Source organism: Enhydra lutris, unplaced genomic scaffold (assembly GCF_002288905.1).
Source record: "Enhydra lutris kenyoni isolate GAN:26980312 unplaced genomic scaffold, ASM228890v2 scaffoldscaffold1, whole genome shotgun sequence".
Taxonomy (NCBI): domain Eukaryota; kingdom Metazoa; phylum Chordata; class Mammalia; order Carnivora; family Mustelidae; genus Enhydra; species Enhydra lutris.
In genome coordinates this window covers 20,849,723-20,863,303 of record NW_019154085.1, presented here as the reverse complement: position 1 = coordinate 20,863,303, position 13,581 = coordinate 20,849,723, and the positions used below count along the sequence as shown (strand labels likewise).

Sequence of the window (13,581 nt, the reverse complement as noted above, 5' to 3'; positions counted from 1 at the left end):
TCAGAGTGAAGATTTAAACACAACTTAGTAATCAACAGATAAAGCAGTAAGAAGTAAATAAGAATGGAGATTTTTAATACAAAATGCAGTACCCAATTATTGGAGACTACACATTCTTTTTAACCACAAAGGGGACATTTATGAAAGTTGATAATGTTCTAGTTCATAAAACAAGTCTAAATTAATTCCAAAGAATCAGTAAAAATAGAGTAACAAATCAGTAACAAATAGGTGCCTAACAAAAACTTGGAATTTATAAATTGAAACACACACATACACAAGTAATTAACCTATGGGTCAAAAAGAAATCATTAAGTAAATTAAAAATTATTTTTAAATAAATTAACAAAATAAAAAATACAGTTTATCAGAATTTACAGTATGTAGTTAAAGCAGTATTTAGAGGGAAATTAATAGCTAAATGCCAATTTTGAAAAGAAAATATAAAATTACAAGATAAGCAATGAACCAATAAGCTAAAGAATAAACCAATGAATTCAAAGTAAGAGAAGAAAATAAAAATAAAAACAGAAATTAATGAATTTGAGAATGAAGATAAAATAGACTCAACAAGGTCATGAAAAAAGACTAATAAAATTGACTAATTTCTGGCAAGCCTAAAAAGAAAAAACTCTCACAATTTGAGGAATAAAAACAGATAAAATAGCTACAGATACTGCCAAAATTAAGAACTAAGAAGAAAATGTTATGATAAATTTTTTGCCAACAAACATGAAAATGTAGGTGAAGTTGACAAATTATTAAAAAAATTAAAATTACTTATGCTAACTCAAAATCTAGAACTTTTGACTAATCAATTCAGAACTGAATTTCAATTATCTCTAAATTTATCAATGGACTCAATATAATTCCAAGAAAAAAATTAAAAGATTTTCATGAAACCTGACAACCTAATTATAAAATTTGCCTGGAAGAGCAAAGAGCCATGAATAGCTTGGGTGATGCTAGAAGTTCTAGCTATTAAACAGAGTAGTTTAACTCCGGGTAGAAGGGGAATGGAACAGGAAACAAAACAAAACAAAACAAAAAAAACCCTCAGAATTACACTCATGCATGTATGGAAACCTGACACATGATTAAGATAATACAATGAATTCTAAACAATGAATGAAATGAATTTCTACACATGAGAGAATAAAGTATGAACTAGTAATATATTATGCTAAGATCACTATTTTCTATGTGGGGAAAAAAACGAAAGAAAATTTCTTACAGCAATCACATAGTAAGTTCTAGTTAAAGACTTCAGTATGAAATGTAAATTAAAACTTTTAGAAGAAAACATAAGAATATATTTATTACCTAAGGATTTCTTTAAAAAGTTGTTAAAAAAAAAAGCTAGCCATAAACAAAATCTTAATGAGTCAAACTAAAATTTTCTCTTCACTAAGATTTAGTATAAAGAATAAAATAAAAATAAGCCAGAAAGTGGGAAATAATACCACATAAAAACAGAAAATGGATTCTTACTGACAATATCTATACTCTCTTTTTAAATTATCAGTACAAAGTTAGATAATCCTCCAATAAAAAAATAAACAAAAGGCATTACGGGATCTTTCCCCAAAGTGAAACATGAAAGGTAAATAGACCCATGAGAAGACATTTCAGACTTGAAGTTGAAATAAAGTGTTTTTACTTTAATTCACCAGATTGTTAAAAATTAAAATGTTGGATAATACAAACACTGACAAGAACACAGAGCAATAGGAGTTTTTATTACAGCGTTGGTGCCAATAATTGTTGCAACTATTAGGAAACACACTGTGGCATCATAGAATAATATTATGATTCGCTAATTCCACCCCTAGGTGTATTTAGAAAACTGTGAATCAAGGCCCATATGCAGTAATACTCATGAAGGCATTGTACAAAATAGCCAAAATTTGGAGAAAATAAAAACATCCACCTAACAGAATGGATATATAAACCGTGACATAATCAAAAACAAATATCATTCATTAGTGAAAATCAATGCATTAATGCTAAAAGCATCAACAAAGATGAACTCAAACTTAATGTGGTGCAAAAAGAGGATAGCATGATTTAACGTAAATGAATTTCAAAACCAGGCAAACAAAGCAAAAAGAAACAATATATTTCATAGGGACAAAAGCTCATGTGGTAAAATAAAGCACAAGAAAGATTAAAACAAAGTTCAAGAGAGCGGTGTCTTGTAGGGAGTAGGGGACGTGTGGTTAGGGAAGGGAATTCAGGGGTCTTTAAAGAAAGTGGAAATGTCCTATTCTTTATGGTAGTGGTGGATATGTGATAATTTTTTCCCCTTAAACTCGATGTATTTATGAAATACATTACTTTCATGCTACATTTCATAGTTAGGACCTTTTATTTTTTTAAAGATTTTATTTATTTATCAGAGAGAGAGAGCACAAGCAGGGGGAGCAGCAGGCAGAAGGAGAAGCAGGCTCTCTGCTGAGAAAAGAACCCAACATGGAACTTGATCCCAGGACTTTGGGATTGTGACCTGAGCTAAAGGCAGATGCCCAAACGACTGAGCTACCCAGGCATCCCTATAGTTAGGATCTTTAAAAAAAAAATCAATAATATAGAAATGCCACTAGCATCAAGTGAATAATTTGATGATTTAGTTTTGGTTATTATTGATTTATATCAACCTTCCTCATGATTCAAAAGAAAACACAATATGATTTTGCTTTGATAGTTCCTCTTATGCAGATATTCCTATTTTCTTGAAAGAGCTAATCTGCATTGATAACCAAATGGACTTGTGATAGTAAGACCCTATAACGGATTAAATTTGATGCAGTGAACCTGAAAGTATGAATCTACCTATGGTAACCAATGTTTCATTTTCACCAGGAGACTTTCAGTTTATGTCTGTTTAACTCGTATAATTATTGATAGCATCCCTTTTCACTCTCCAAAGTGTCCCAGTTTGCAGAAAAATTATATAATCTTTCCTAAAGCTATCAATTTATGAGGCTATGTAACTTACCACGAATTAGATTTTTTTCCACCCACAGACTAGAGAGAACTCTACAGTATCATTGACTTTCTTGATTTCATGGAATTGTTCTTAACACAAACTGACATTATTATTAGTGTTATTCATGTAAATAAGTTAGAAGTCATTATATCTACACACGTTATATATTAAATCGAATAAAAGGGGATAGAATATTTCACCCGAGATACATAGAGAACAGACAGAAGTGCCTTTTGCTTGAATTGTTTAATTTTTCTATTTTTGTGCTTGTAGATTACATAAACCTAGAGACAAAATGAGTTTTTTCTAAAACATGTCTTTTCCAAAATGCCTTGCACTTGTGTCTATTAAATTGTACTAAAGAGAAAGAGAGAGAGGAAGAGCTGCACCGGACTTAAAATTAAACCAATTATCCCTAAGGTAAGTAGTCACAGCAACAGTGACAAGAGAATTGTTTAAAACAAAACCTGCAGATCGGCAGGACTTTGAACGTTGACATTTCTAACACTTCTTCCATTTAACAATACTTTTTAATTCTGAAGAAAATCGCAAACTTGAAAAAGTCACATTTATATTCTATGATTAAGGCAATAAGACAATGAAAGCTGATCTGAAATAAAATTATGTCATAATGCAGAAATTGCATTTAAAAATAAATGCAACACCCAACAAAAGAACACATTAAAGGAGAGACGGGAGAAAGAGGCGTAAGGGAATGCGATAGCGAAGGAGCACATTTATTTTTCCCTCCTCTCCCAAATCCCACCCGATGAAAAGGCAGAATCTATAAGGATGCCTACATCTGCATCTAGATCACATCTGTGTATCTATCCATCCATATCATTTGTATTTATACCTACCTTTCTCTACATTTCTGCATTCGTATTTTTATTTGATAGAGATATAGATAGCTCTACTTATATTTACACATACACATATATGCCAAAACCACAAATGCATTGTAAAACATAAAACATATTTTTAACAGTGAGACATTTCTGAAAACCAGGAAGCAGATGAAATCAGATAATTAAGTGAAGCCAAATACAGAGGAAACAAAAACCAAAAATATATTCAATGGAAGACATTTGTGACAGTTAGAGTAATCTGGAGACACTCTCAACCCAGATGAACAACTATGAAGAACTGTGGTTGTTGTACCTGTGCAAAGGACAGTAAACACAGAATGTACTGATTCAAGCACATAGGACATGCAGCATCTCTCAGTATCTTTGTCAGAATTCATCATTGACTTCACTTCCTTCCCTTTTCCATACTTGAGAAAATGGATTTAAGTGTCCCCTTAGTGGGAGCTATTCCCTGGGCTGCTTCCTTTCCCCTCATATAAATAAGGTAAAAATGTGAAGGTGTTTTATAAACTATCAAGTACAATGAAAATATTACTATTGTGATCCTCTACCACCCCTGCCCGCAATGCCACAACTACCACTGTCATCACTTATCCCTCTTTTTATTCAACCAAGTTGTTGTTCTTTTTTTTTTTTTTTTAAGATTTTATTGACTTATATGAGAGAGAGAGAGAGTACAAGCAGAGGGAGTAGCAAAGGCAGAGGGAGAAGCAGGCTCCCCGCCAAGCAGAGAGCCCAATGCGGGGCTTGATCCCAGGATCCTGGTATCATGACGTGAGCCGAAGGCAGGTGCTTAACCACTGAGCCACCCAGGTGCCCCTCAACCAAGTTCTACCTGGATTATCTGCCTGATAATGGAGACTACTATACTCCTTTTTTTGGGGGGGGGGATTTATTTGTACATTAATTTTTTTTCATTTTTTTAAAGATTTTATTTAATTATTTGTCAGAGAGAGAGATAGAGAGAGAGAGAGAGCACAAGCTGGGGGAGCCTCAGGCAGAGGGAGAAGCAGGCTCCCTGCTAAGCAAGGAACCCAATGCCGGACTCGATCCCATGATTCTGGGATCATGAGATGAGCTAAAGTCTGACACTTAACCAACTGAACCACCCAGGCATTTCTTATTTATTCATTTTAGAAAGTGAGAGAGAATAAGGGCAAGTGCGGGTAGAATCAGGAGGAGAGAATCCTCAAGCAGACTCCCCATTGAGCATGGAGCTCAATGCAGGGCTCGATCCCACAACCCATGAGGGGATCCTGACCTGATCATGATCCTAATGACCTGAGGTGAAACCAAGAGTTGGATGCTTAACTAACTGAGCCACCCAGGCTCCCCTACCACACTCCTTTAAACCTTTACTAATTCTGAACTCTGGAATTCTAACCTTTGCACACTCCTTGGCCTCGACCTAGAATCAAAGACTCAGGTATGGAAGGAAATCATACAAACCACCCACTTTTTAAGGCCCCTGTACAATGCCCCCCACTGAATGCAGTCTAGTGACAAAGAGCTCATTACTTCTCCATGGAACTATCTCCTCACTGGATGTCTACAATCATAAGAAAATGCTTCTTTACTTTGAGACTCAAAAGACACAGCTTCTTGGCATCAAACGCCTTTATTTTATTTCTTACCATGAGATTTATAAGCTTGAGAAGGTCCAGCAGTGCTAAAGTAGGTTCCAAAAGAAAGGAAGAAAGGAGATTCTAGTGATTTGGTAACTATCAGGCCATACCCTCGTTTTGGGGAAATAAAATATATTTTAAGTTTTCAATGGGTTTCAGTCCAACTTAGTGGTCAGAGTCAAGCTATAGTCAGGAACAGAATGTGCTTATATCTGGAAACCCCTGTAATCTCATCTCCTTGAAAACTATAAACATTATAGCTATTGGAAATCAAATAGGTATGAAAATCATTTGGTGAGGGGGAATGAAATCTCAGCACCCGAGAGATTTGATTATCAAAGCATTCATCAATATTCCTCTTAAAATAATCTCCATTCAGAAACAAGTACTAATTTGTTTTGTTGGGATTATTTTTCAAATCCTCATTTGCTTTCTCTGTTACAAACCTCTATTCCTCCCATGTATACACATATTACATAAATCCTAAGTATTCCACATAGGAAACAATTACTATGTCTGTTTTTATATCATTAATAAAAGTTAATAAAAGTAATCATTCCAACTACTTGACTAAGGGGTCTCATTTTGCCAGGTAATCCTTTTACCATTAACTGAGATTGAGTTCTTAACGTTTTTGGTTTCATGGGTGGATTTTGGGGGAGTCCATGAACCTTCTGATATATCTTAAATTTTTGTCTATATGTTCACTTCTCCTGGAAAAATTTCCAGAGCTTTCATTCAATTCCAAAAGAGTCAATGTCCCCAAAATGTGAAGAATCACTGGTTTAGAGAGTGAATATGTGGTGTGAATCTTTAAAGTCGAAAATCTCATATATTTTCTGGTTATGAATTCATCATGTATGCATGTGTTAAGGAAACTTTTTAATAGATCCAAATGTTTTTGGACATTAAAAATAATTTATAGTCTTCTTTATTCTGCAGATCATATTAATCTAAGTGTATTTTCAATGTATCAAGGGATACTCATTCTCACTAAAATAAATAAAAAATATAATATAAAATAGAAATAAATATATATGTATATATTTCATATGTATGTATGTGTCTCTTTCTTACAGAGAAAGCATATGCTACTGCTATAAGAATCCTGAACGGAATCCGAAGATTCTGCTTTGAACCCAGTTTTATTTTATTTTTTTAAAGATTTGTTTATTATTTATTTATTTATTTATTTGACAGACACAGATCACAAGTAGGCAGAGAGGCAGACAGAGAGAGAAGGAGGGGAAACAGGCTCCCTGCTGAGCAGAGAGCGCGATGTGGGGTTCGATCCCCGGACCCTGGGATCATGACCTGAGCCAAAGGCAGAGGCTTAACCCACTGAGCCACCCAGGTGCCCCTTGAACCCAGTTTTAGCACTGACTGGCATATATGACCTGGAACAAAATCACCTTGGCTCTTGGGGCTTCTGTTCTGTCATGTGGAAATGTTTAAATACTGCTCAATAAAGTTCATTGTATGATATATATTTATGTGCAGATTTCAGATCAGTATCTCTGAAAAGAGTGTGGGGCCTACCTAGACTTTTCCAGTATGTCAAGGTCAATCTGTTATTTCTGTCATCAGGTGCTTATTTGACTAATAGTTATCCAAATGTTATCATGCTATTATTCTCCAATGTGTATGGCCAGCTGTGCCTATATCTTTCTATCAATTTTTCAACTAGTTGAAGTAATATGACTTGTTATTAACATTTTCCTTAATCTTGTTAGGCAACTGCTTGAGAAATTTGATACCCTGTTTTGTCTTAAAATCTTCCAAAAGAGCTATGAGTATTTGAGACAAAAGTGGACGTGACAGTACCTCTGGAACATTACAGTTTAAACCACGTATAAAGTGCTAATGCATAATTTTACTGTGAATTTCATAATTGTTCAACTAACTTCTGTCATTTTCACTTTCTTACTCATATTTAAATGATCATGTATAAAACACAGAATTTATTACTTTTGCATGTTTTAGTGATTTCACATAGTTTTTTAATAAGACAGTCAGTATGGTGGAGTACTAAATATCGGGTCTCTGAAGACAGACAGAGGTCTAATCTGGCTCTATCCCTGGCTGGCAGTGCAGCCCTGGCCTATTGGTTAGTCTTTCTGAGCTTCAGGGGTTTTTCCATTGGAAACAATAAGTACCCAATAAATGTTAATCGTATGTTTATTCCCCTTAGCATACTGTACTAAGAAGTCTGTACAATAGATCACTAGGCAAATCTAATCTTCATAAGGAAAGGTTCAAACACGTTGAGTTTGTTGCACCTATTAATAGCTGGCAACATGCATGGCATATGGGAAATTCTCAATAGACAGGAGTTGAGTTAGTTAATTAATTAATTAGTATATGATGAGTATTTTAAGCTACACTGACTCTGGGTTTTTAAAATTCCATCATCACCTAGCCATGTGGTTTAATTAATATGTAGAGAACTGCCCCTCCTCAGTGACTATATCCAGTCCCAAATTACTTATTCTCATGGAGAGGCAAAGGAGCACTACTCACCATTACTGCCCTCCCACTATCACCCTATTATTCTGACTTCCTTCTATTCGCTAATCAAATCCTGATGCTCCCACTACTAATCACCACCATGTTCCACACATTGTCAACACTTTCTAATCATTACAAATTTGATAATTATGATACAGGAATCTATGGACATGTTAATGAGCATTTTTTTTTCTTTTTTTTTTTTAGAAAGAGAGAGAGAGAGATCACAGGTAAGCAAAGAGGCAGGCAGAGAGAGGGGGAAGCAGGCTCCCAGCTGAGCAGAGAGCCCGACATGGGGCTCGATCCCAGAACCCTGAGATCATGACCTGGGCCAAAGGCAGAGGCTTAACCCACTGAGCTACCCAGGTGCCCCTAATGAGCATTTCTTAAGTGCCAATAAGATGGGGCATACTTTATTGGGTATGAGTATTTTGGATGAACTATTTGTTCATGTACTCACCCATTATTTAACTGTTCAATTGTTTGCTCTTTTCCTATGAATTTGTTGCATTTATTTACTTATTTTAATCTGATCCTTCTTGGATAGGTCAACAGTGATTAAAAAGAATCACTGTGTAACTCAAAGGAAGGACAGGCTAGTTATAATACCCTCGCTTAAAAAACCAAGGGACTTGCTCCTTGCCTTGTCAAACTCTCTTGCTTTAGACAGGCATCTTGTTCTTTGATTAAGTGCCACCAGCCTTAGCTTTCCTGGAAGCTCATGATTCCCCACATTTTACAGTCACCATAGCATACATCAATACACACTGAACATTTTGGAATTTACAAACATTCATAAAGGCCAATATCTGGGAATGGAAAACTGACTGAAAAATCTTTTTTATTATTATTAAAGATTTTATTTATTTATTTGAGAGAGCAGACACAGAGAGAGCACGAGTGGCCAGTGTTGGGGGAAGGGGCAGAGGGAGAGGGAGTAGCAGGCTCCCCACTGAGCAGGGAGCCTGAGGTGACTCACTCTCAGGACACTGGGATCATGACATGAGCTGAAGGCAGAAAGCAGACCCTTAAGAGACTGAACCACCCAGGTGCCCCCGATTGAAAAATCTTATACAACAAGTCATTATTTTGGGGGATTACAGTGGTATATCTATTTCATGTTTAAGTGAAGTCACATAACTTGCTGGTCACTATCCTGAGAGCAATACCTGTAACTATCACAGAAGAACGTCATAAATTATGTTATCAGGTTTGGTTGATTTGCCAAGGTAAAATACGTATAGTCAAGGCTCACTTATTTGTTATAAAATCTGGAAAAGGGATCATTTGTACACAGGCTTAAAGTTTTTTGTTGTAAAAAAAAGTTTAGTTTTTATTTTTTAAAAGAGAAAATAAAAGACTTTTATTCTTGATGTTTTACCTGGTATTTTGTACTCAGTATTTATACAGTGTACAAAGAGTTTATTAAACCAGAGATAAATAAAGGAAATGAAGACACTGAGTTCAAAATGCACATCTGAGCCTAGTTTACCTGACAGAAACCCTTTCTAAAATAGATCCACTTTGGGATGCCTGGGTGGCTCTGTTAGTTAAGTGTCTGCTTTTGGCTCAGGTCATGATCTCAGGGTCCTGGCAGGGAGCTCTGCATCAAGCTTCTTGCTCAGTGAGGAGCCTGCTTCTCCTTCTCCGTCTGCCTGCTGCTCCCCTGTTGTGTTCTCTCTCTCTCAAATAAATAAATAAAATCTTAAAAAAAAACTAGATCCATTTTATATTCTTTAATCCCTTACACGTGTATAATAGCATATGATGTTCAAAGCACTTCTGCACAATTAAATTCAACTGATCCTTTATATCTTTCCTCCAGTTGTTAATTAAACCAAGACTCAGAGATGTTTAAGTACTGATACATGACAGACATAAACTTAATAATAACAGAACAATAATAATGGCCAACTTTATTAAGCAGATACCTCATTTCAGGCAATCTGATGAGGGCTTTCTATTTAATGTGTCATTTAGTCCTTAGACTTAGCTGGAGAATTTATTATTATTATTTCTACTTTTAGTCATTTAGTCCTTATACTTAGCTGGAGAATTTATTATTATTATTTCTACTTCCATTTTATAGAGGTTCAACTAGTAAATGTCAGAGTGATTTTAACCCAGGTAGTCTGATTCCAGAGCCCTCACATCCTTTTAATCATGATGCTATACAGTCTACTTCCCAGTGAATATTTATTAATTTTTCTCTTTTCTTCTTTCACCTCACCAATTTTCTTCCTGCTTTTACCATTAATGCTGAGGGAAAAAAACCCACAACCCTACAAAAATCTATAATCATCTCAATAAACACAGAAAAGGCATTTGACAAAGTACAACATCCATTCATGATTAAAAAAATTAAAAAAAACCAAAACTCTCAACAAAGTAGATTTAGAAGGAACATTCCTCAACATAATAAAGGCCATATATGAAAAACTCACATCTAACATACTCAATGGTGAAAAACAGAGAGCTTTTTCTCTAAGATTAGGAACAAGACAAAGATGTCCAGTTATCACTTTTATTCATCATAGTTTTGGAAGTCCTAGCCATAGCAATCAGACAAGAAAAAGAAATTGGTAAGAAATTGGTAAGAAAGAAGTAAAACTTAAACTATTTTGCAGAGGGCCTGATACTATATATAGAAAACCCTAAAGATTCAACCAAAAATCTATTAGAACTAATAAATGAATTCAGTAAAGTCACAAGATACAAACTTAATATACAGAAATCTGTTGCAGATCGAAAATGCACTAATAATGAAGTAGCAGAAAGAGAAACTAAAAAAAAAAATCCCATTTATAATTGCACCACAAATAATAAAATAGCTAGGAATAAATTTAACCAAGGAAGTGAAAGACTTGTACTCTGAAAACTATAAAGCATGGATTAAAAGAAAAAAAAAAAAAACATAACTCCACAGATACGGTCAGGATTAGGGATTCATGCTTTCCTCTATTAGCAGTATCAATTGTAATGGGAGACAGAGTAGACAAACTCTTCCAACAACTTACAAGATCCAAAGCAGCTGCCAGGATGGATGCATCAGGAATTGTCCCTGGCTCACAGCAGTTTAACAGAAACTGAAAGCGCTTCATGCCTTGTCGTATCGCTCCAAGATTCACCACGTTTTTGCTTTTTCCACCCTCTTGATTGGAAGACAGATGGTCATCAAAACTGTGGCAACCTGTAGGTTTTTTCCCATGGTGGAAGAATGAAAAAAAAAAAACAGAGTATAACAGATCACAGATTGAAAAAGAGCTTCAAAGTTATAGCATGTTTTCTGTAGTGTTGGCCTGAAAACTTTCTCCCTGACTCCACATCCTTCTTTTCCATCCTAATGCCTGACTGAGACACACCATGACTTTTGGGAATCTGGTGACAAATGGCGTAAGCAAATGCAGAATTTTACATAAAATATTTAAATATAGGATCTGATCATTTTACTTATGGTCTCCTCTTTAACAGTGACAAGAGCTCTTAGCATATTTAAAATGATTCTTCCCATAATCAACAACTAAATGCTATTTTTATCAAAGATGAAATTATTGTACAATTTCATATCTGTTACATAAATTGATATCAAGGCCAATAACTTGGTATTTTAGTTACAATACAAAGAATCACTGACTATTGGAGTTGTAAAGAATCTCAGTGTTTGGTTATTTAATTCCAGGATTTCCAAACCTAGCTATATATCAGAATTACCTAGGAAGTTCCTGAATTTCATCCAGACTTTCAGAATCAGAATTTTTAGAGGTGGAGTATAGGATTTTGTGCTTTGTAAGCCTCCCAGAAGATAATGATGCAGCCAGTCTGACTCAACACTGGGGTCAGAGATTTGGGAACCACTGATCCCTCCCCACACTTACTTTTCCATAGTTTAGCTGCCTATGAATAAGAATCACTTTGGAGCTTATTAAACACAGAATATCAAGCCTCATCCCTAGAGACTTTGATTCCATGTCTGTTTTCACAAACACTCCTTGTGATTTATTAATGCAGAACGTCTAAGGAACATACATTAAGAAGAAATGATACAGAATATGATTTTCATCATTTTTATCCCTAGGTACATTTCATTTTCTTTCTTTTTTATTAACATACAATGTAATTGTGTTACAGGGGTATAAGTCTGTGATTCATCAGTATTACACAATTCACAGTGCTCACCATAGCACATACCCTCCCCAATGTCCATCACCCAGCCATCCCATCCCTCCTACCTCCCTCCCCTCCAGCAACCCTTTGTGTTTCCTGAGATTAAGTGTCTCTTATGGTTTATCTCCCTCTCTGGTTTCATCTTGTTTCATTTTTCCCTCTCTTTCCCTATGATCCTGTCTTGTTTCTGAAATTCCTCATATCAGTGAGATCATATCATAATTGTCTTTCTCTGATTGACTTATTTCGTTTAGCATAATACCCTCTAGTTCCATCCATGTCATTGCAAATGGCAAGATTTTGGGGTTTTGATGGCTGTATAGTATTCCATTGTGTATATATTCCACATCTTCTTTATCCATTCATCTGTTGATGGACATCTAGCTCTTTCCATAGTTTGGCTATTGTGAACATTGGTGCTATAAACATTCAGGTGTACGTGCCCCTTTGGATCACTACATGTGTATCTTTGGAGTAAATACCCAGTAGTGCAATTGCTGGGTTGTAGGGTAGCTCTATTTTCAACTTTTTGAGGAGCCTCCATACTGTTTTCCAGAGTGACTGCAGCAGCTTGTATTCCCACCAACAATGTAGGAGGGTTCCCTAGGTAAATTTTTAAAAACTTAAACAACTCCTGAATTTTCTATAGCTTCTAATATATATTCAAAATGTTTTTTATTTGAGGGGATTATGTTGAATACAGTTTTTATTTTTTTTAAGATTTTATTTATTTGACAGAGATCATGAGTAGGCAGAGAAGCAGGCAGAGAGAGGAAGGGAAGCAGGCTCCCTGCTGAGCAGAGACCCTGATGCAGGGCTCGATCCCAGGACCCTGGGATCATGACCTGAGCCGAAGGCAGAGGCTTTAACCCACTGAGCTACCCAGGCACCCCTGAGTATCCTTTTTAAAGCCATAACCAAGCCCCTTCTCATGATTCTGAAATGTACCTCTGACACCTAAGAATATACCTCTAGGATGAGAATCACTGACTTAGAGCTTGCTTTAATTTCTGCTCAAACCATTCATTTGTGGTTGCCAACTCTTGGTTCTTACTGAGAAGTCACAAATCTGATTTCCAGAAATGACTTTCCCATCTTTTCCATTATGAATACCCTGATCCCTTCCACCCATTACCCTACTTTCCTACCTGCTGCCTCAGCACAAAGGCACATGTATATATGTCTGGGATTTGTTTTAAGAAACATTTGAAAAGCATAAAAGATAGATGAAACAATTATGGAAATTTTGATCATTATTGCAAATGGGTAATGGATATTTGGGACCCATTAGACCATTCTTTTTACTTTTTGTCTGTTTGAAAATTTTCCCAAGTACAAAAAGAATGCCTCATAATATAATTAAAATATCACTGGGGAACCTGGGTGGTTCAGTTGGTTAAGTGTCTGACTTCAGCTCAGGTTATAA

The 13,581-nt window shown here is 35.5% G+C and overlaps 1 protein-coding gene across 2 annotated transcripts in view; it reads right to left on the bottom strand.

The window, feature by feature from the left end:
• Positions 1-13,581, bottom strand: part of LOC111151748 (unc-80 homolog, NALCN channel complex subunit) — a 227,295-nt gene that overhangs the window by 127,925 nt on the left and 85,789 nt on the right. For both annotated transcript variants that reach the window (XM_022509965.1, XM_022510038.1), the window contains exon 22: positions 11,009-11,181. In XM_022509965.1, the coding sequence (XP_022365673.1) occupies positions 11,009-11,181 (173 nt within the window). The remainder of the gene's footprint in view (positions 1-11,008; positions 11,182-13,581) is intronic.